The following is a 15,131-nucleotide window of genomic DNA, read 5'->3' as shown; positions in this document are numbered from 1 at the left end:
TTACTGTATGACAATTATACCTCAATAAAGTTGTTAGAAGGAAGTGAGGAAGGGAAGAAAGGAAAAAGGAATAGTAGGAGGGAGAAGAGGAGGAAGGAGAAAAAGTCAGTCTGAATGACTGACTTAGGAAGTTATTTAACTTTTCAGACTCCAATTTTCTCATGTGTGAAATGGGACTTAGAATTTTGAAAGCAAATGAGATATTGTAGCTAAGTCCTTCATGCATAGGATATATTTAAAAGTCTACCTTTTTTTCCCTTTCCCATTCACTCCTTCAATAAATGTGACTATTCTATTGTACTAGGCTTTGTATCAGGCACTGGGATACACTAGAGATTGTCTCATAAGGGAACTTTAGAACAAATAACAAAAATGAATAATTACAAAATTTTATAAATACTACAAATATCCATGGAGCAGCAAGTACATTGCGGACCTCCAAAGAATAAGTAGGCATTAACTAGGTGAAAAGAAGAATAAGTATGTACAAAGCCTAGACTGGTAAAAGCCTGTCAATGACCATTATAAAATGACCGGTATCTCTGAGGCGGAAAGTTGCAGGAGAACAAGAGTGAATGTGGATAGACCAGTTAGGAGCTGTTGCTTAAGTTCAGGCAAATATAATGATAGTTTGGATGACCACAGCGAAGTTAGAAATTCATTCTATCAAAAAATCTTTACTGAGGGCCTACAAAGTGCCAAGCACTATACTAAGTACAGGACATAGAGCTAAAAGACAAAATAAGCAAAAAAGATAAAAATCCCTACCATTGTAGGGTTTCTATTTTAGTGAGGAGAGACAGAAAAATAAATAAGTAAAATACCACTTATATCAGATGGTTATAGTACTATAAAGAAAAATAAAGTGGAGAAGGAAGAATGAGAGGAGGGGTTGTCTCACTCACTGTCCAAGGAATCAGAAAGGACTAGCTAGATTCTGGGCAAAGAAAGGATGACTCCGGAATCCTGCACTTCTTATAGTGATTAATATAAACAGGGCTAAAAGGCATAAGGATATCTGTCCTGATGGTCTCAAAGTAGACAGAGTAGTGAGGAAAATGCTGGGGAAAAGGAAAGGCTAGGGGTCATGCCAGGAGATGAAGAGTTCTGTGGCATCTCTTTTACTCCTGCTAATAATAATGTAGAAGCTAAGGTAGAGACAGCCTTACTCAGAGCACTTATAGCTTTTGGACTCCCAGACTTTGGTAAAGAGGTGGAAACAAGAAAAAGACTGGTCTTATGTGAAATAGTTTATTCCCCAATTCCTACCAGTTTGTAAATTCCATGGAGGCAGAAACCGTATCTTAACCACTATATTCCCATAATACAGACAAGCATCTGGCACACAGCAGACATGGGATATATATTATGGAAAGAATAAAAGAATGAGAGCCGGTTGTGGTGGTGCACCCCTTTAACTCCAGCTACTCAGGAGGCTAAAACAGGAGGATCACTTGAGGCCAGGAATTTGAGACCAACATAGCAAGACCTTATCTCCAAAAAATTTATTAATTTAAAAAATGAATTAAATAAATGAATGGAGTATTGTATTTAAAGGCAAAGTATCGGCCGGGCGCGGTGGCTCACGCCTGTAATCCTAGCTCTCTGGGAGGCCGAGACGGGTGGATTGCTCAAGGTCAGGAGTTCGAAACCAGCCTGAGCAAGAGCGAGACCTCGTCTCTACTATAAAATAGAAAGAAATTAATTGGCCAACTAATATATATAGAAAAAATTAGCCGGGCATGGTGGCGCATGCCTGTAGTCCCAGCTACTCGGGAGGCTGAGGCAGGAGGATCGCTTGAGCCCAGGAGTTTGAGGTTGCTGTGAGCTAGGCTGACGCCACGGCACTCACTCTAGCCTGGGCAGCAAGTGAGACTCTGTCTCAAAAAAAAAAAAAAAAAAAAAAATAAAGGCAAAGTATCCCTATATTATCAAGGTAAAGATTTTAAATGTGTTCATATAAAAAATTACTAAGTGAGTGTAATCCTAGCACTCTGGGAGGCTGAGGCGGGCAGACTGCTCGATGTCAGGAGTTTGAAACCAGCCTGGGCAAGAGCAAGACCCCGTCTCTACTATAAATAAAAAGAAATTAATTGGTCAACTAATATATATAGAAAAAATTAGCCGGGCATGATGGTGCATGCCTGTAGTCCCAGCTATTTGGGAGGCTGACGCAGCAGGATTGCTTGAGCCCAGGAGTTTGAGGTTGCTGTGAGTTAGGCTGACGCCACGGTACTCACTCTGGCTTGGGCAACAAAGCAAGGCTCTGTCTCAAAAAAAAAAAAAATTACTAAGTGGGGCTAGACACAAAATAGCTTTAAGAAGTAGTACAGTAGCTTTGAATTATGTCTAATTTTGAATCATAATCAAGTTATATTGATTTGTAATAGTGTTTAAATTGAATATTATATTCTAACAATCTTTTTAAAGACAATCGCATTTTGCAAATTTGCAAGATTTAAAAATATATACTTAGGACTATCTAAAATAAAAGTTATAAAATACATAATTAAATCAAAAATCAGAAAACTTAGTTTTTTCAAATTATTTCTGCATTTTTGTTTAAAGAAATGCTAATATTTTATCCTACAAAATTCCTTTTAGTTGTATCACCTTGGTAGCACATTCAATGGAAAATATGTAGATAATATTTCAAGCAGTAATTTGCAAATCAGGGGTTTTAACAATGCCGTTTAGAGTCTCTATACAGCTCTCACATGCATAGATGACAGATAACCACTACTTTAAAATATAATTATATTGTACTTTTTAAAAGTGTGCCTGCATTACTTTATTTCAAATCCAAATTTCTCATTTATATTCTAAAATTGAAATTGCTATTAAGTTGTTAAACAAATTACTAATAAAAAATACATACCTTTCTCTTACAAAATCTGCTAGTTCTTTTGTCGATATCTGTCCATGTTTCATATTATGGTAGAGGACATCAAAGCCACTATTTTTTTCCCCCTAAAATTTAAAAAGATTTTTAGTTTAACAAAAAACAGATAAAAATAACTTGAAAATATAATCACCCTACACTAATCATATGAAATTCTTATGCTCAGGCGAGCTCCTTTTTCTTAATGATTTTTATTTACAGTATTATTTTAAACTGTATCAAAGTTATAACCTGCTCTGATAAAGTTTACAATTTACTATATATACATACATATACATTCACACACATATGCACCTACTCTATAATCACTCATAAGGGTACAATTAATGAAACTAAGTATGAAATTTTAGGGAATAATATGCAGATAATTTAGATAAGATAAACATGGACCTTTTAAAACACATTACCAAATCCCATTTCAATTCTTTTAACACACATTAAGAGATTCCTGATTATTTAACTCAGCAGAGTTTGTGCTTTAAAATAACTAAATCTTGATTTCAGAGTCAAGACAGTCCAGAGTCAAGTACTAGTCACACACTAGTCATACAAGCATTGAACACCACAAAATACTTTATTATCACTATTCTTTCAGTAAACTTAACTTGAGAAGAACGAAAAGGGAGAAAATTTTAACAAAAGAGAAGCAACAGGCTATTCGCTAGTATTTGATTAAGGGGAAATTAATAGAACGATGTCACTATGTAATCCCAAAAACCTTAACTGCTGTTTACAAATTCTAAATTAGTAAAACATAACAAAGACAACAAATCTCAATTTATTAGGTGAAATAATAAACAATTAATAAACTAAACTTAACAGCTCTCTTTACAGTTAGCAGTTTTTATTTTTCTTCAGTGAAAATGAAACAATGAAGAATTGAATATATTTGCTGGATATAAAAGTGATAACATGACCAAGTATTATGCAATCTGAAACATAATTTTTCCATAATTTATCAATAACAGAAAACACAGGAACTTCTTGTTATCTCCAAGTGATCCCTAATAACCTCATTAGCTAATATAGCAAGCAATTAATTTGTCATATACACAACAAATTAAGATGTCGTATCTAGAATGAGATAATATAAACAATATCCTTAGCATTTTCAACACCCATTTCCATTTATCAAGAAGAATGTAGGTCAGGACTGATGATAGGAGAAGTAAAAAAAAAAAAAGAGAGAGAAAATTAAAAAAAAAAAAGAAGAAGAAGAAGAATGTAACATAAAGCCATAGTCTCTTGTGAATACAAACATTTCCGTTTGGCTTCTGCACCTTTCCATGTTTAAGAAAAAGAAAATATTTATTATCTAACTTTAGCTTTTAATTTATGCTAGGTTTTTCAAGCAAATTTATTCCAGCCAAAATAAGAATATTCTTTGAGGTAACCATTATCACTTGTCTACAGCAAGCAAAAATAATATCATGCAGATCAGTAAACAAAATTACAGACAAAAAAATCAAGGGCCTGAATCTTCCAAGGCATTCTATTATTTGACTATAATACAGAAACTACACACATCTGATTAGACTACCCACCAAATCCTATAATATTGTCAGGGACCCTGAAATAAGCAAACAAAACCAAAAACAAACCTGAAATCTAAAACCATAAAATCCAAGGTTGAAGTTTGCAAGCCTTAAGGTTTTCACCTGACACCTACTAGTTCTCATGTGCATGTAATTCTAATGAGTCAGGTTACCTGTGTTCCCAATGTGCATCAAAAATACTTAAAGGGAAAATTAGAAAAGGTTTGGGAGTAAAGGGCTATTAAAGGTACACAGATTATTAGAAGAAAAAATATTTATCAAGCTTACAAGGGAATGAACAAAAAATCTCTTTTTATAAAAGGAGACAAGATGATGGCCATCTAGTAATTGGGACAACAAGGTCCTGGGCATTTCACTGTTACAGTACTGTAAACATTAAGCAATTAAGAAAGGTGAAATTATATTCAGCAATCTGTGTTCTGACTAAGAAATACTTGAAGGAATAAGCTGTTTATTTGGGAAATTCAGATATCTGAACAGCATATTACTTAGGAATTTTCAGTAGAAGGAATGAGGTTCATTTGTTTTTTACACAATATAGTAATATTAATATAGTAACAGTAATACAATATACCTTAGGAAACAGTACTAGCTACCCCATCTCTCAGATCTTCATGTGGAAAAAATGGAAAACTCATCCTAACAGGGCTTGTGATGCATAAGAAAAGTTACTTAATAGTTAAACATGATTACAAATCCCTGGATGATTACAAATCTATTTGTCATTTCTTCATATTTGGGGATTCCTTAATTTTGAGGTCAAAAAATGTCACTACATCCCATCTCCTCCTTTCCCTTCCCCCTCCTCTTCCTTCTCCCCTCCCCTCCTCCCTCTCTTCTCTCTTTCCCTTTTCCCTTCCCTCCTCCCTTCCTTTTTTCTTTTCTCTTCACAGATAGGGTCTCTGTCACCCAGGCTGGAGTGCAGTGGCACAATCATAGCTCACTGCGAACTCAAATTTCTGGGCTCAAGAACATTCTCTACAGTACTGTTTATTTTATTTTATTTTATTTGAGACAGAGTCTCACTTTGTTGCTCAGGCTAGAGTGAGTGCCATGGCGTCAGCCTAGCTCACAGCAACCTCAAACTCCTGGGCTCAAGCAATTCTCCTGCCTCAGCCTCCCGAGTAGCTGGGACTACAGGCATGTACCACCATGCCCGGCTAATTTTTTCTATATATATATTAGTTGGCCAATTAATTTCTTTCTATTTATAGTAGAGATGGGGTCTCGCTCTTGCTCAGGCTGGTTTTGAACTCCTGACCTAGAGCAATCCACCCACCACAGCCTCCCAGAGTGCTAGGATTACAGACATGAGAAATAACAGAATTAAAAGCTATAATGACAATTTTTAAATGTCATCTCCCAAGTGTGCTATAATTGTTGACATAAAAACCTTGATTATCAACAGCTATTTTTTCCATCTCAAATTTTTCATTATTCTTTTTTTTTATAACAACTTGAGATATAATTCACACACCATATAATTCACTCACTTTAAGCTACAATGCAATGATTTTTAAGATTTTAATACAGAGTTTACAACCATCACCACAATCAATTGGGGTGATGAAAATTAGAACATTTTCCTGTGTTAAGTATTTGACAAACTTCTGCATAGATATTGCCATAGTTCAAAGTGTTCAGCTTACCTTTTTTAATCAATAAATTCTTGCAAAGAAATATTCATTAACTGACAAATATAGCTATTAACACCATTACTGTTGAAGGAAGACAATTACAGTTAAGGTTTGCGCTTAGATGGGATCTTTTATTTGCCAATCTCAAAGCATTTTACAAAGAGAGCACTCTCAATGTCCACTGACTGTGATGGGGGGGGGGCAAATAAAATTTCATTATAATCCAATACAAACAAGTGTTTAAAAATCTTTGTAATAGGCCGGGCGCTGTGGCTCACGCCTGTAATCCTAGCTCTTGGGAGGCCGAGGCGGGCGGATTGCTCAAGGTCAGGAGTTCAAAACCAGCCTGAGCAAGAGCGAGACCCCGTCTCTACTATAAATAGAAAGAAATTAATTGGCCAACTGATATATATATAAAAAATTAGCCGGGCACGGTGGCGCATGCCTGTAGTCCCAGCTACTTGGGAGGCTGAGACAGAAGGATTGCTCGAGCCCAGGAGTTTGAGGTTGCTGTGAGCTGGGCTGACGCCACGGCACTCACTCTAGCCTGGGCAACAAAGCGAGACTCTGTCTCAAAAAAAAAAAAAAAAAAAAAAAAAAAAAAAAAAAAAATCTTTGTAATAACTCCTAATATGAAGTAGAAAAAAAGAAGTTTTATCATGCTTGGAAGATGTAAGTCCAGAATCATTACAGGTCCTTTAAAAGAACACAAATTTCTAGTACCTATAATTTCCCCTTACTATTCTAATTAAGATGACTGCAGTTAACAGTTTGATGTTATCAGTCCAGATTCCTTTTTACACACATATAGTATGGTAACATGTTACTTTTCTTTTTCTTGAGATGGGATCTCCTCATGTTGCTCAGGCTAGCCTCAATTTCCTGGGCTCAAGTTATCCTCCCTCCTCCACTTCCTGAATAGCAAGGATTACAGGTGCATGCCACCATGCCCAGCTTGGTGTTACTTTTTACGATGAAAATGAGATCATATTAAGTATATTGATTTGCACGTAAATTATCGAGTAAACTGAATTGAACTAAAAGATAATTAAGTTTTAAGTCACCAAGTCATTAAAAATGTTCATTTTTCCCAATCTAATACAGACTCCACAAATGAGCTATCCTTCAAATTTCAAAGCAAGAAGTTTAAACAAGTCTTTAAACCTATTTCTGAAACCTAAAGACATTTTTTCTGGTTGATTTTATAACATAAATTTATATTTAAATATAGATATGAAATACAATCTAACATATTCCCACTTGAAGAAAAACATGCAATAGTTGTGACAATTACACTTTGTCCTACTGAAAAAAAAAAAAGAAAAACATGCAATAGTATAAAACTTCTTTAATGAACTTTTTAAAGGCAATAGTTAATTAAACACTAAAACTAGAAAATCTGTATGGTATTCATTTTGATGAATCCAAGAGTTGGAAAATAAAAGACAGATTACATATTATATATTCACATTACAAATTAAAAAGTTGATTTTACCAAGTTTCCTTTTTAGTTTTTTACAAAGGTTTTGGAGGTGTAACAGAAGAGTCAGGAGAGGCTGTCCTACAAATATCAGCAACATGCCTAACCTTCCTCTCAACTCCAAACCACCTCAAAAAAATAATAATAAATAATAAATAAAGATCATCAATTCCCACCCTGTGTACATTTCCCTTTTACTCTAGTTTATTGACATTTATTATATAACCATGGACAAGTCACTGCAAAATATAACATTAACATACATTTGAAATAGTCTCACTTTATCCTGCCTTATCTGAAAAACACCATGAAACATATAACTAATTCTAAGGATTTTTTTTTTCTCTTAAGAATGGACCTTGTAGAAGTGAAAAACCTATAGATAGTCCAGGTGCAGTGGCTCACACCTGTAATCCTAGCACTCTGAGAGGCCAAGGCGGAAGGTGAGCTCAAGGTCAGAAGTTCGAGACCAGCCTGAACAAGAGTGAGACCCTAGGCCGGGCGAGGTGGCTCATGCCTGTAATCCTAGCACTCTGGGAGGCCGAGGCGGGCAGATTGCTCGAGTTCAGGAGTTCGAAACCAGCCTGAGCAAGAGCGAGACCCCATCTCTACTATAAATAGAAAGAAATTAATTGGCCAACTAATATATATATATATATATAAAATTAGCCGGGCATGGTGGCACATGCCTGTAGTCCCAGCTACTCGGGAGGATGAGGCAGAAGGATTGCTTGAGCCCAGGAGTTTGAGGTTGCTGTGAGCTAGGCTGAAGCCACGGCACTCACTCTAGCCTGGGCAACAAAGTGAGACTCTGTCTCAAAAAAAAAAAAAAAAAAAAAAAAAGAGTGAGACCCTGTCTCAACTAAAAATAGAAAGAAATTATCTGAACAACTAAAAATGTAAAGAAAAAATTAGCCAGGCATGGTGGCACACGCCTGTAGTACCAGCCACTTGGGAGGCTGAGGCAGCAGGATTGCTTGAGCCCAGGAGTTTGAGGTTGCTGTGAGCTAGGCTGATACCACGGCACTCACTCTAGCCCGGGCAACAGAGTCAGACTCTGTCTAAAGAAAAAAAACCTACAGAGATAACTTTGATGGGAATTCAAAAAATAAGCAACAACAGCTCTCTAGTGCCATTTTTGCTTTGTAAATTACTAGAGGGATGAGGATATAACATAGGCACACTTCATTTTACTGCATGTCACTTTACTGCACTTTGAAGATAATTATATTTTTTACAAATTGAAGGTCTGTGGCAACCCTGTGTAGAACAAGTCTATTAGTGCCATTTTTCTAACACCATGTGCTCACTTCATGTCTCTGTTTCAGCTTTTTTAGCAATAAAGTTTTTTTAAATTAAGGTAATACATTTAGACATAATGCTACTGCATACTTAATACTAGTGCAGTGTAAATAGTACAGTATAAACAAAACTTTTATATGAACTGGGAAAGCAGAAAAATTCTGTGACTCAATTTATTGTGGTGATCTGGAACCAAACCACATCTCCAAGGTATGTCTGACCGTACAAGCTGTTTTTCTACAAGTAAACGGGATGGTCAGCCACAAGTTACAACCTCTTCTAGTCACCGTTCTGTATTTGTACAGTAGTTCCTACTTATCCACAGGAGATACATTCCAAGACCCACAGTGGATGCCTGAAACTTCAGAGATGGTACAGAATCCTCTATATACTATGTTTTTTCAAAACGATAACCGAGACAGCTACTAAATGACTAACTGGAGGGGAGCATATTCATAGATGCATTGGATGATTCGCATCCCAGGGGGGACAGTGAGAGATTTCTTCATGCTACTAGAACGGTGTGCAATTTAAAACTTATGAATTATTTATTTCTGGAAGTTTCCATTTAATATTAATATTATATTTTCAGATTACAGTTGACCTTGGCTAACTGAAACCAGGGAAAGAGAAGCTGTGGAGAAGGCAGGACTACTGTACATTGGAATTTTCAGTCATGATCTCTAAAAGTATTCTGCAGAGCTACCGGCAAGACATTGCTACAGCAGGAAATAGTGATTAAAATATGTAAAATGGGTAATGCTCAGCAGTCAGAACTATTTGCTACAGGTACAAAAGTGACTCAATCATATTTATTGTCTGACTAAAGGAAAGAAGCCATATTACATTTCAAAAAATTATTTTTCTCACCTCCTTCAGATATTCCTCCCTAATCTTTAAATTGTAACTCACCTCTTCCAGTTAGTTGAATCCACCTATATAGGTTTTACATGGGCTCAGTAAAAAACACAAAAGCAGCAGTGGTGAAATAATCTTTTTTATTTTTGTATCTTTTGAATTTTCTGTAATATTCTATTAATATAAATGAAAGTATTTTTCATTACTTTCAAAATGAAAAAAATAGTGATTTCCAGGTTTCTCAACTCTTCAATCTAGAAAGCTACTTTATTAAACTGGCATCTTGTTCCCATCAATACTTAAATCTCTAGTCTTAGTAATTCACAAGTGAAAAAAAAAATGAAAGTAATCAAAATGTCCAAAAGGGGAGTGGTTAAAAAAATTACAGCTTATCTATTCCATGGAAACCTATGCAGTCACCGAAAATATTTCAAATACTTAATCACATGAGAAAAATGCTTGATGGTAAAATCATTAAAAAATATCAAGATACAGAACTATATGGTAGAACCCATTTTGAATGTTGTATTTCTAAAGAAAACCATACGGATAAAGGGAGAGGCTATAGGTAATTTTTATTCTGTATTCTTCTGTATTTTGCCTATCACATAATGGTTATAATTAGAAAGGTAAATTGTCTTCACTTGAGGCTGTTTTTTCAACCAAATGAAAACTCACACTTCTTGGTTTAAAGGTATCACCATCAACAATTTGCTTTACTTATATAATATTATACCTTCCTGTTTTGTCCCTAAGGTTAAGCAATCGTGCTTGTCATATCTCCCATAACTTTTACTCCTGCAGTTCTATCACAGAGCATGACTATCTCATCTTCATCACAAAGGTTAACACTCCAATTTCACCCTCTCTGGCTATTCCAGCAACATGCTCCAGCACAGGGGTCCTCAAACTTTTTAAACAGGGGGCCAGTTCACTGTCCCTCAGATCGTTGGAGGGCCATTGGAAAGTGCAGGGCACATTCCACACATGCGCACTGTGGGCCCCGGACTGGACAAGTCGGCTGCTAAGCAGGACAGGCAGGGGCAAAAACACCCTATGGCCCCATGTGGCAGGCAGGCCGTGGTTTGAGGACGCCTGCTCCAGCACCTTTACCAATATAGTAGATTTAATTATAAGTCTCTGCTGCTATTGTGCTGTTGTTTTTGTGTCTTCCCACATCTGACCAATTTATGCTTATCTTTATGGAACAGATTGCTACTTAACTTCTTCTAAATCTAACATTCGTTAATTTTTCCACACTAAGAAAATCGAAAGCCAAGTCTTTATTCTCTTTCCTTTATAAGTCTTCATAGCACCATATTTCCATTTGGATTTCTTAGGATACTTTGGTTAACTGTTCTAGAATTATAACAGGAAGGATAATCTCAGGAGATTCCCCCATAACTCAAAAAACTACTTCCAAAAGGCTTACATTAACCAAATGTGCAGGATGATTCAAAGCATAACTGTTCTCCTATCCTTTGCTTAAATAATTTTAGTTCCGAAAGGATTAGGGCATTTAGGATTTAGTGTGCAAAGCTAGAAAAGAAAAGAATACAGACATCAAAATTTTTATCCTTTCCAATGTCAATGTTCTCAAATCCTCTCCTGAACTGAACTTATGCAGACTAAATCAGTATCAATTTTTCACTTCCAAATTTCTCCTATGTTTAAGGCAAAAATACAAAACAAACAAATCACATCCCTCCCAAAAATTTCTAAAGGCCTCACAATAAAATTTAGTGTAATCTAAAATACTATAATTTTATAATGTCTACCTGTCAAGTCTTCTTGAACCAAGTTAAGATGAATCTGTAGCCTACATTTTTTCATAAGCTTGGCACAGTGAAAGCAATTTGGACATGGCTAATCTGCTAACAGTTATACAATAATACCTTTTATTTATTTTTTATTTTTTATTTTTTTTTGAGACAGAGTCTCACTTTGTTGTCCAGGCTAGAGTGAGTGCCGTGGCGTCAGCCTAGCTCACAGCAACCTCAAATTCCTGGGCTCAAGCGATCCTCCTGCCTCAGCCTCCCGAGTAGCTGGGACTACAGGCATGCGCCACCATGCCCGGCTAATTTTATATATATATATCAGTTGGCCAATTAATTTCTTTCTATTTATAGTAGAGACAGGGTCTCGCTCTTGTTCAGGCTGGTACTGAACTCCTGACCTTGAGCAATCCGCCCGCCTCGGCCTCCCAAGAGCTAGGATTACAGGCGTGAGCCACAGCGCCCGGCCAATAATACCTTTTAATTAGTGTATGTTATTTGCTCTTTTACATAGGTTACCTCTAGAAAACTAGGTAAGAAATTTAAAATGGTGATTGCCTTTTAGGAGATCTTGACTGGCAAAAAAGAGGGAGATTTTATACTGTCTTCCCTTTGGATCTTTTGAATATTAAATCATATAAAATTTACAAATCCATTAATTAATGTAAAAAATAAACATAATACATATAGTTTTGGTCTATGATCTGATGGGATCAGTCCTAAGTAGGTATCCCAAACTATAATATTTGGAAATATAACAAAGTAACAAAAATATTATAACAAGTAACAAAAAGCCTATATTCTGGGTTTCTATGGTCACCTCAAATAATTTTTTAACGATATATATTCTTAAATTTTCATGTGGATAAATAGCCCCAAAGAATGTCTGTGTGTGTATATGTGTGTGTGTGTGTGTATATATGTGTGTGTGTGCACGTGTTAGTCGCTCATCTAGGATACTAAATTTAGATTAGATAATCAGGCAAAAATATAATAATGTTTTGCATTCTAAAGTCCTATTAATAGCAATTCCAGATTTTCAAAATACATTTTAATCCTCCCAGCTTATCCATGTGAGGATAGATCAAATTTTAGATACATAACCAAGTGCTCCAATTTACTCTAAAGTTAAAGTATGACAAAACCAATAAAATCAACAAATGAAATGAGCCTTCTATACAGGTTAAAAAGTAAGAGAAATAAGGAAAAATTTCAGGATAAAAATACCTAAGATAATTGTTGTTTGCTCATTTTTGATGTGCTGACTAGAGGTAACCTCTGGAAAAGTCACCTAAATAAAAATATCGGTTCGTTACAATGAGATATATACTAAAGAATACTATTTAGCATCTTTGGGTAAATGCTTCATATCTTCTACAGATTGAAACTACTATGTAAAATGAGGTTTATAAGATATTCAACTCAAGTAGTTTTGCTTACTTATTTTTTCCCCTTTAAGAATTATTACATATGAAATTCATTCCTTTAATATATTTTTACTGCTGAATTAAACAATCTAGGCTTACATAAAAATATACAGCCATTTTAATTACTATGGTGCAATGTTGTTATAATAATCTCAAGAGGCCGGGCGCTGTGGCTCACGCCTGTAATCCTAGAACTCTGGGAGGCCGAGGCAGGCGGATTGCTCGAGTTCAGGAGTTCAAAACCAGCCTGAGCAAGAGCGAGACCCTGTCTCTACTATAAATGGAAAGAAATTAATTGGTCAACTAAAAATATATACAAAAATAAAATTAGCCGGGCATGGTGGTGCATGCCTGTAGTCCCAGCTACTCGGGAGGCTGAGGCAGGAGGATCGCTTGAGCCCAGGAGTGTGAGGTTGCTGTGAGCTAGGCTGACGCACTCTAGCTTGGGCAACAAAGCGAGACTCTGTCTCAAAAAAAAAAAAAAATCTCAAGAATATTATAAACTAGTACTCAACTCTTCCTTTGAAAAAGATGTAGATATACTTCCTCACAATAATATTAGTCAATACCTTTTTAAAGTTATGTAATCTTTTGAAGAACTAACAATTGTTTCTCACATATTAAAGGCAATGGTGTGGACTTCCGCTATCAAAATTATTTTTGCTATCCAATTTTAATAGAAAAGAAAAACATTTTCAGCTTCATTATCAATGGCACTATACTTTGTGGCAAAAACTGACTTATCAGCAACAAAACACCTTTTGTGTAGGAAGTTCTGAATATATTTTTTTTCTTGAAAGTACATTAAGTAAAGGAATTAACTTAGCATATAGTTTTAATTGAGAAAAAAACTATACTTAAAAAAAAAGGATGTGCTGCTTTCAAAAGAGCTTGAAGAGAGTTTCAGTGAGTGATTCAAACTTTCCTTTAACAAAATGCCGTAACAAAAAGGTCTGTCTTTATATGCTCCTATGTGGGGAAAAATAATTAATAAGTTGTTTGGTTAGAAGTCTAAAACTTGAAATGTTCCCATTACCTCACTTTGACAAGTATTTTTTTATTTATTTAACTGATGAAAATTGTATATATTTAGCATGTACAACATAATGTTTTGAATTTTGACAAATTTTATTTCCTTTTTAACAGTGCCACTTTAAACATTAGGGGAAAATAAAATTAATAAAAGTATTTCAGGATCATTTATAAAATAATTCCTCTATGATCCTGAAACATGTACATTTTTAAGTTGCTTTAAACAGACAACTATCAATTTCTCAAAAGTTGGTTAGTTGGTTTTTAGACTTTCCTAGCTCATTTAGCCTCCTTGGAAGCTTTTAAAGCTCCAATTTAGAGCTTTCAGCCCCATTTCCAGGCAATAAAATAAAATGCAACCTATTTTACTATTTGTTCTCAATAGTGGAAGTGAAGCCAAAGACTGAAACATAAATTAGATTTGGGGTTCTACTAGATTTCAGATATCCAAATTTATTCCTATTCCTCTGCTAACAAGGACAAAGTAGGAGCACACAAAAATGTGTACAAAAATACTCAGAGAAACATTATTCAGAAGCATTATTCATAATAGGCTAAAACATGAAACAAGGATATGTTCAAAGTTCAATAAACAGAACATGAAACGTCACTTTAAAACGTTAAGATGCAATTTGGAATTAAGTTAGTAAACCTAAAAAACATTCATGCATCAAAAATATGCAAAGCATTTATAAGAACCTCAATTTTTTTTTGTTTTTCATTTTTTTGAGACAGAGTCTCACTCTGTGCCTGGGCTTGAGTGCCATGGCGTCAGCCTAGCTCACAGCAACCTCAAACTACTGGGCTCAAGGGATCCTACTGCTTCAGCCTCCCATGTAGCTGGGACTACAGGCATGCACCACCATGCCCAGCTAATTTTTTCTATATGTATATTAGTTGACCAATTAATTTCTTTCTATTTATAGTAGAGACGGGGTCTCACTGTTGCTCAGTCTGGGTTCGAACTCCTGACCTCGAGCAATCCACCCGCCTCAGCCTCCCAGAGTGCTAGGATTACAGGCGTGAGCCACCGGGCCTCTATGTATTTTTAGTTGGCCAATTAATTTCTTCCTATTTTTAGTAGAGACAGGGTCTAGCTTTTGCTCAGGCTGGTTTCCAACTCCTGACCTTGAGCGATCCACCCAACTCAGCCTCCCAGAGG

General features: G+C 35.6%; 1 protein-coding gene across 1 annotated transcript in view; it reads right to left on the bottom strand.

The window, feature by feature from the left end:
• Nucleotides 1-15,131, bottom strand: part of FCHO2 (FCH and mu domain containing endocytic adaptor 2) — a 127,033-nt gene that overhangs the window by 108,275 nt on the left and 3,627 nt on the right. The window contains 1 exon segment of the mRNA XM_012783348.3: nt 2,879-2,970. Within this exon segment, the coding sequence (XP_012638802.3) occupies nt 2,879-2,970 (92 nt within the window).

The sequence above is a fragment of the Microcebus murinus genome, chromosome 11, assembly GCF_040939455.1.
Source record: "Microcebus murinus isolate Inina chromosome 11, M.murinus_Inina_mat1.0, whole genome shotgun sequence".
Taxonomy (NCBI): Eukaryota; Metazoa; Chordata; class Mammalia; order Primates; family Cheirogaleidae; genus Microcebus; species Microcebus murinus.
This window is presented reverse-complemented; position numbering and strand designations above follow the sequence as displayed.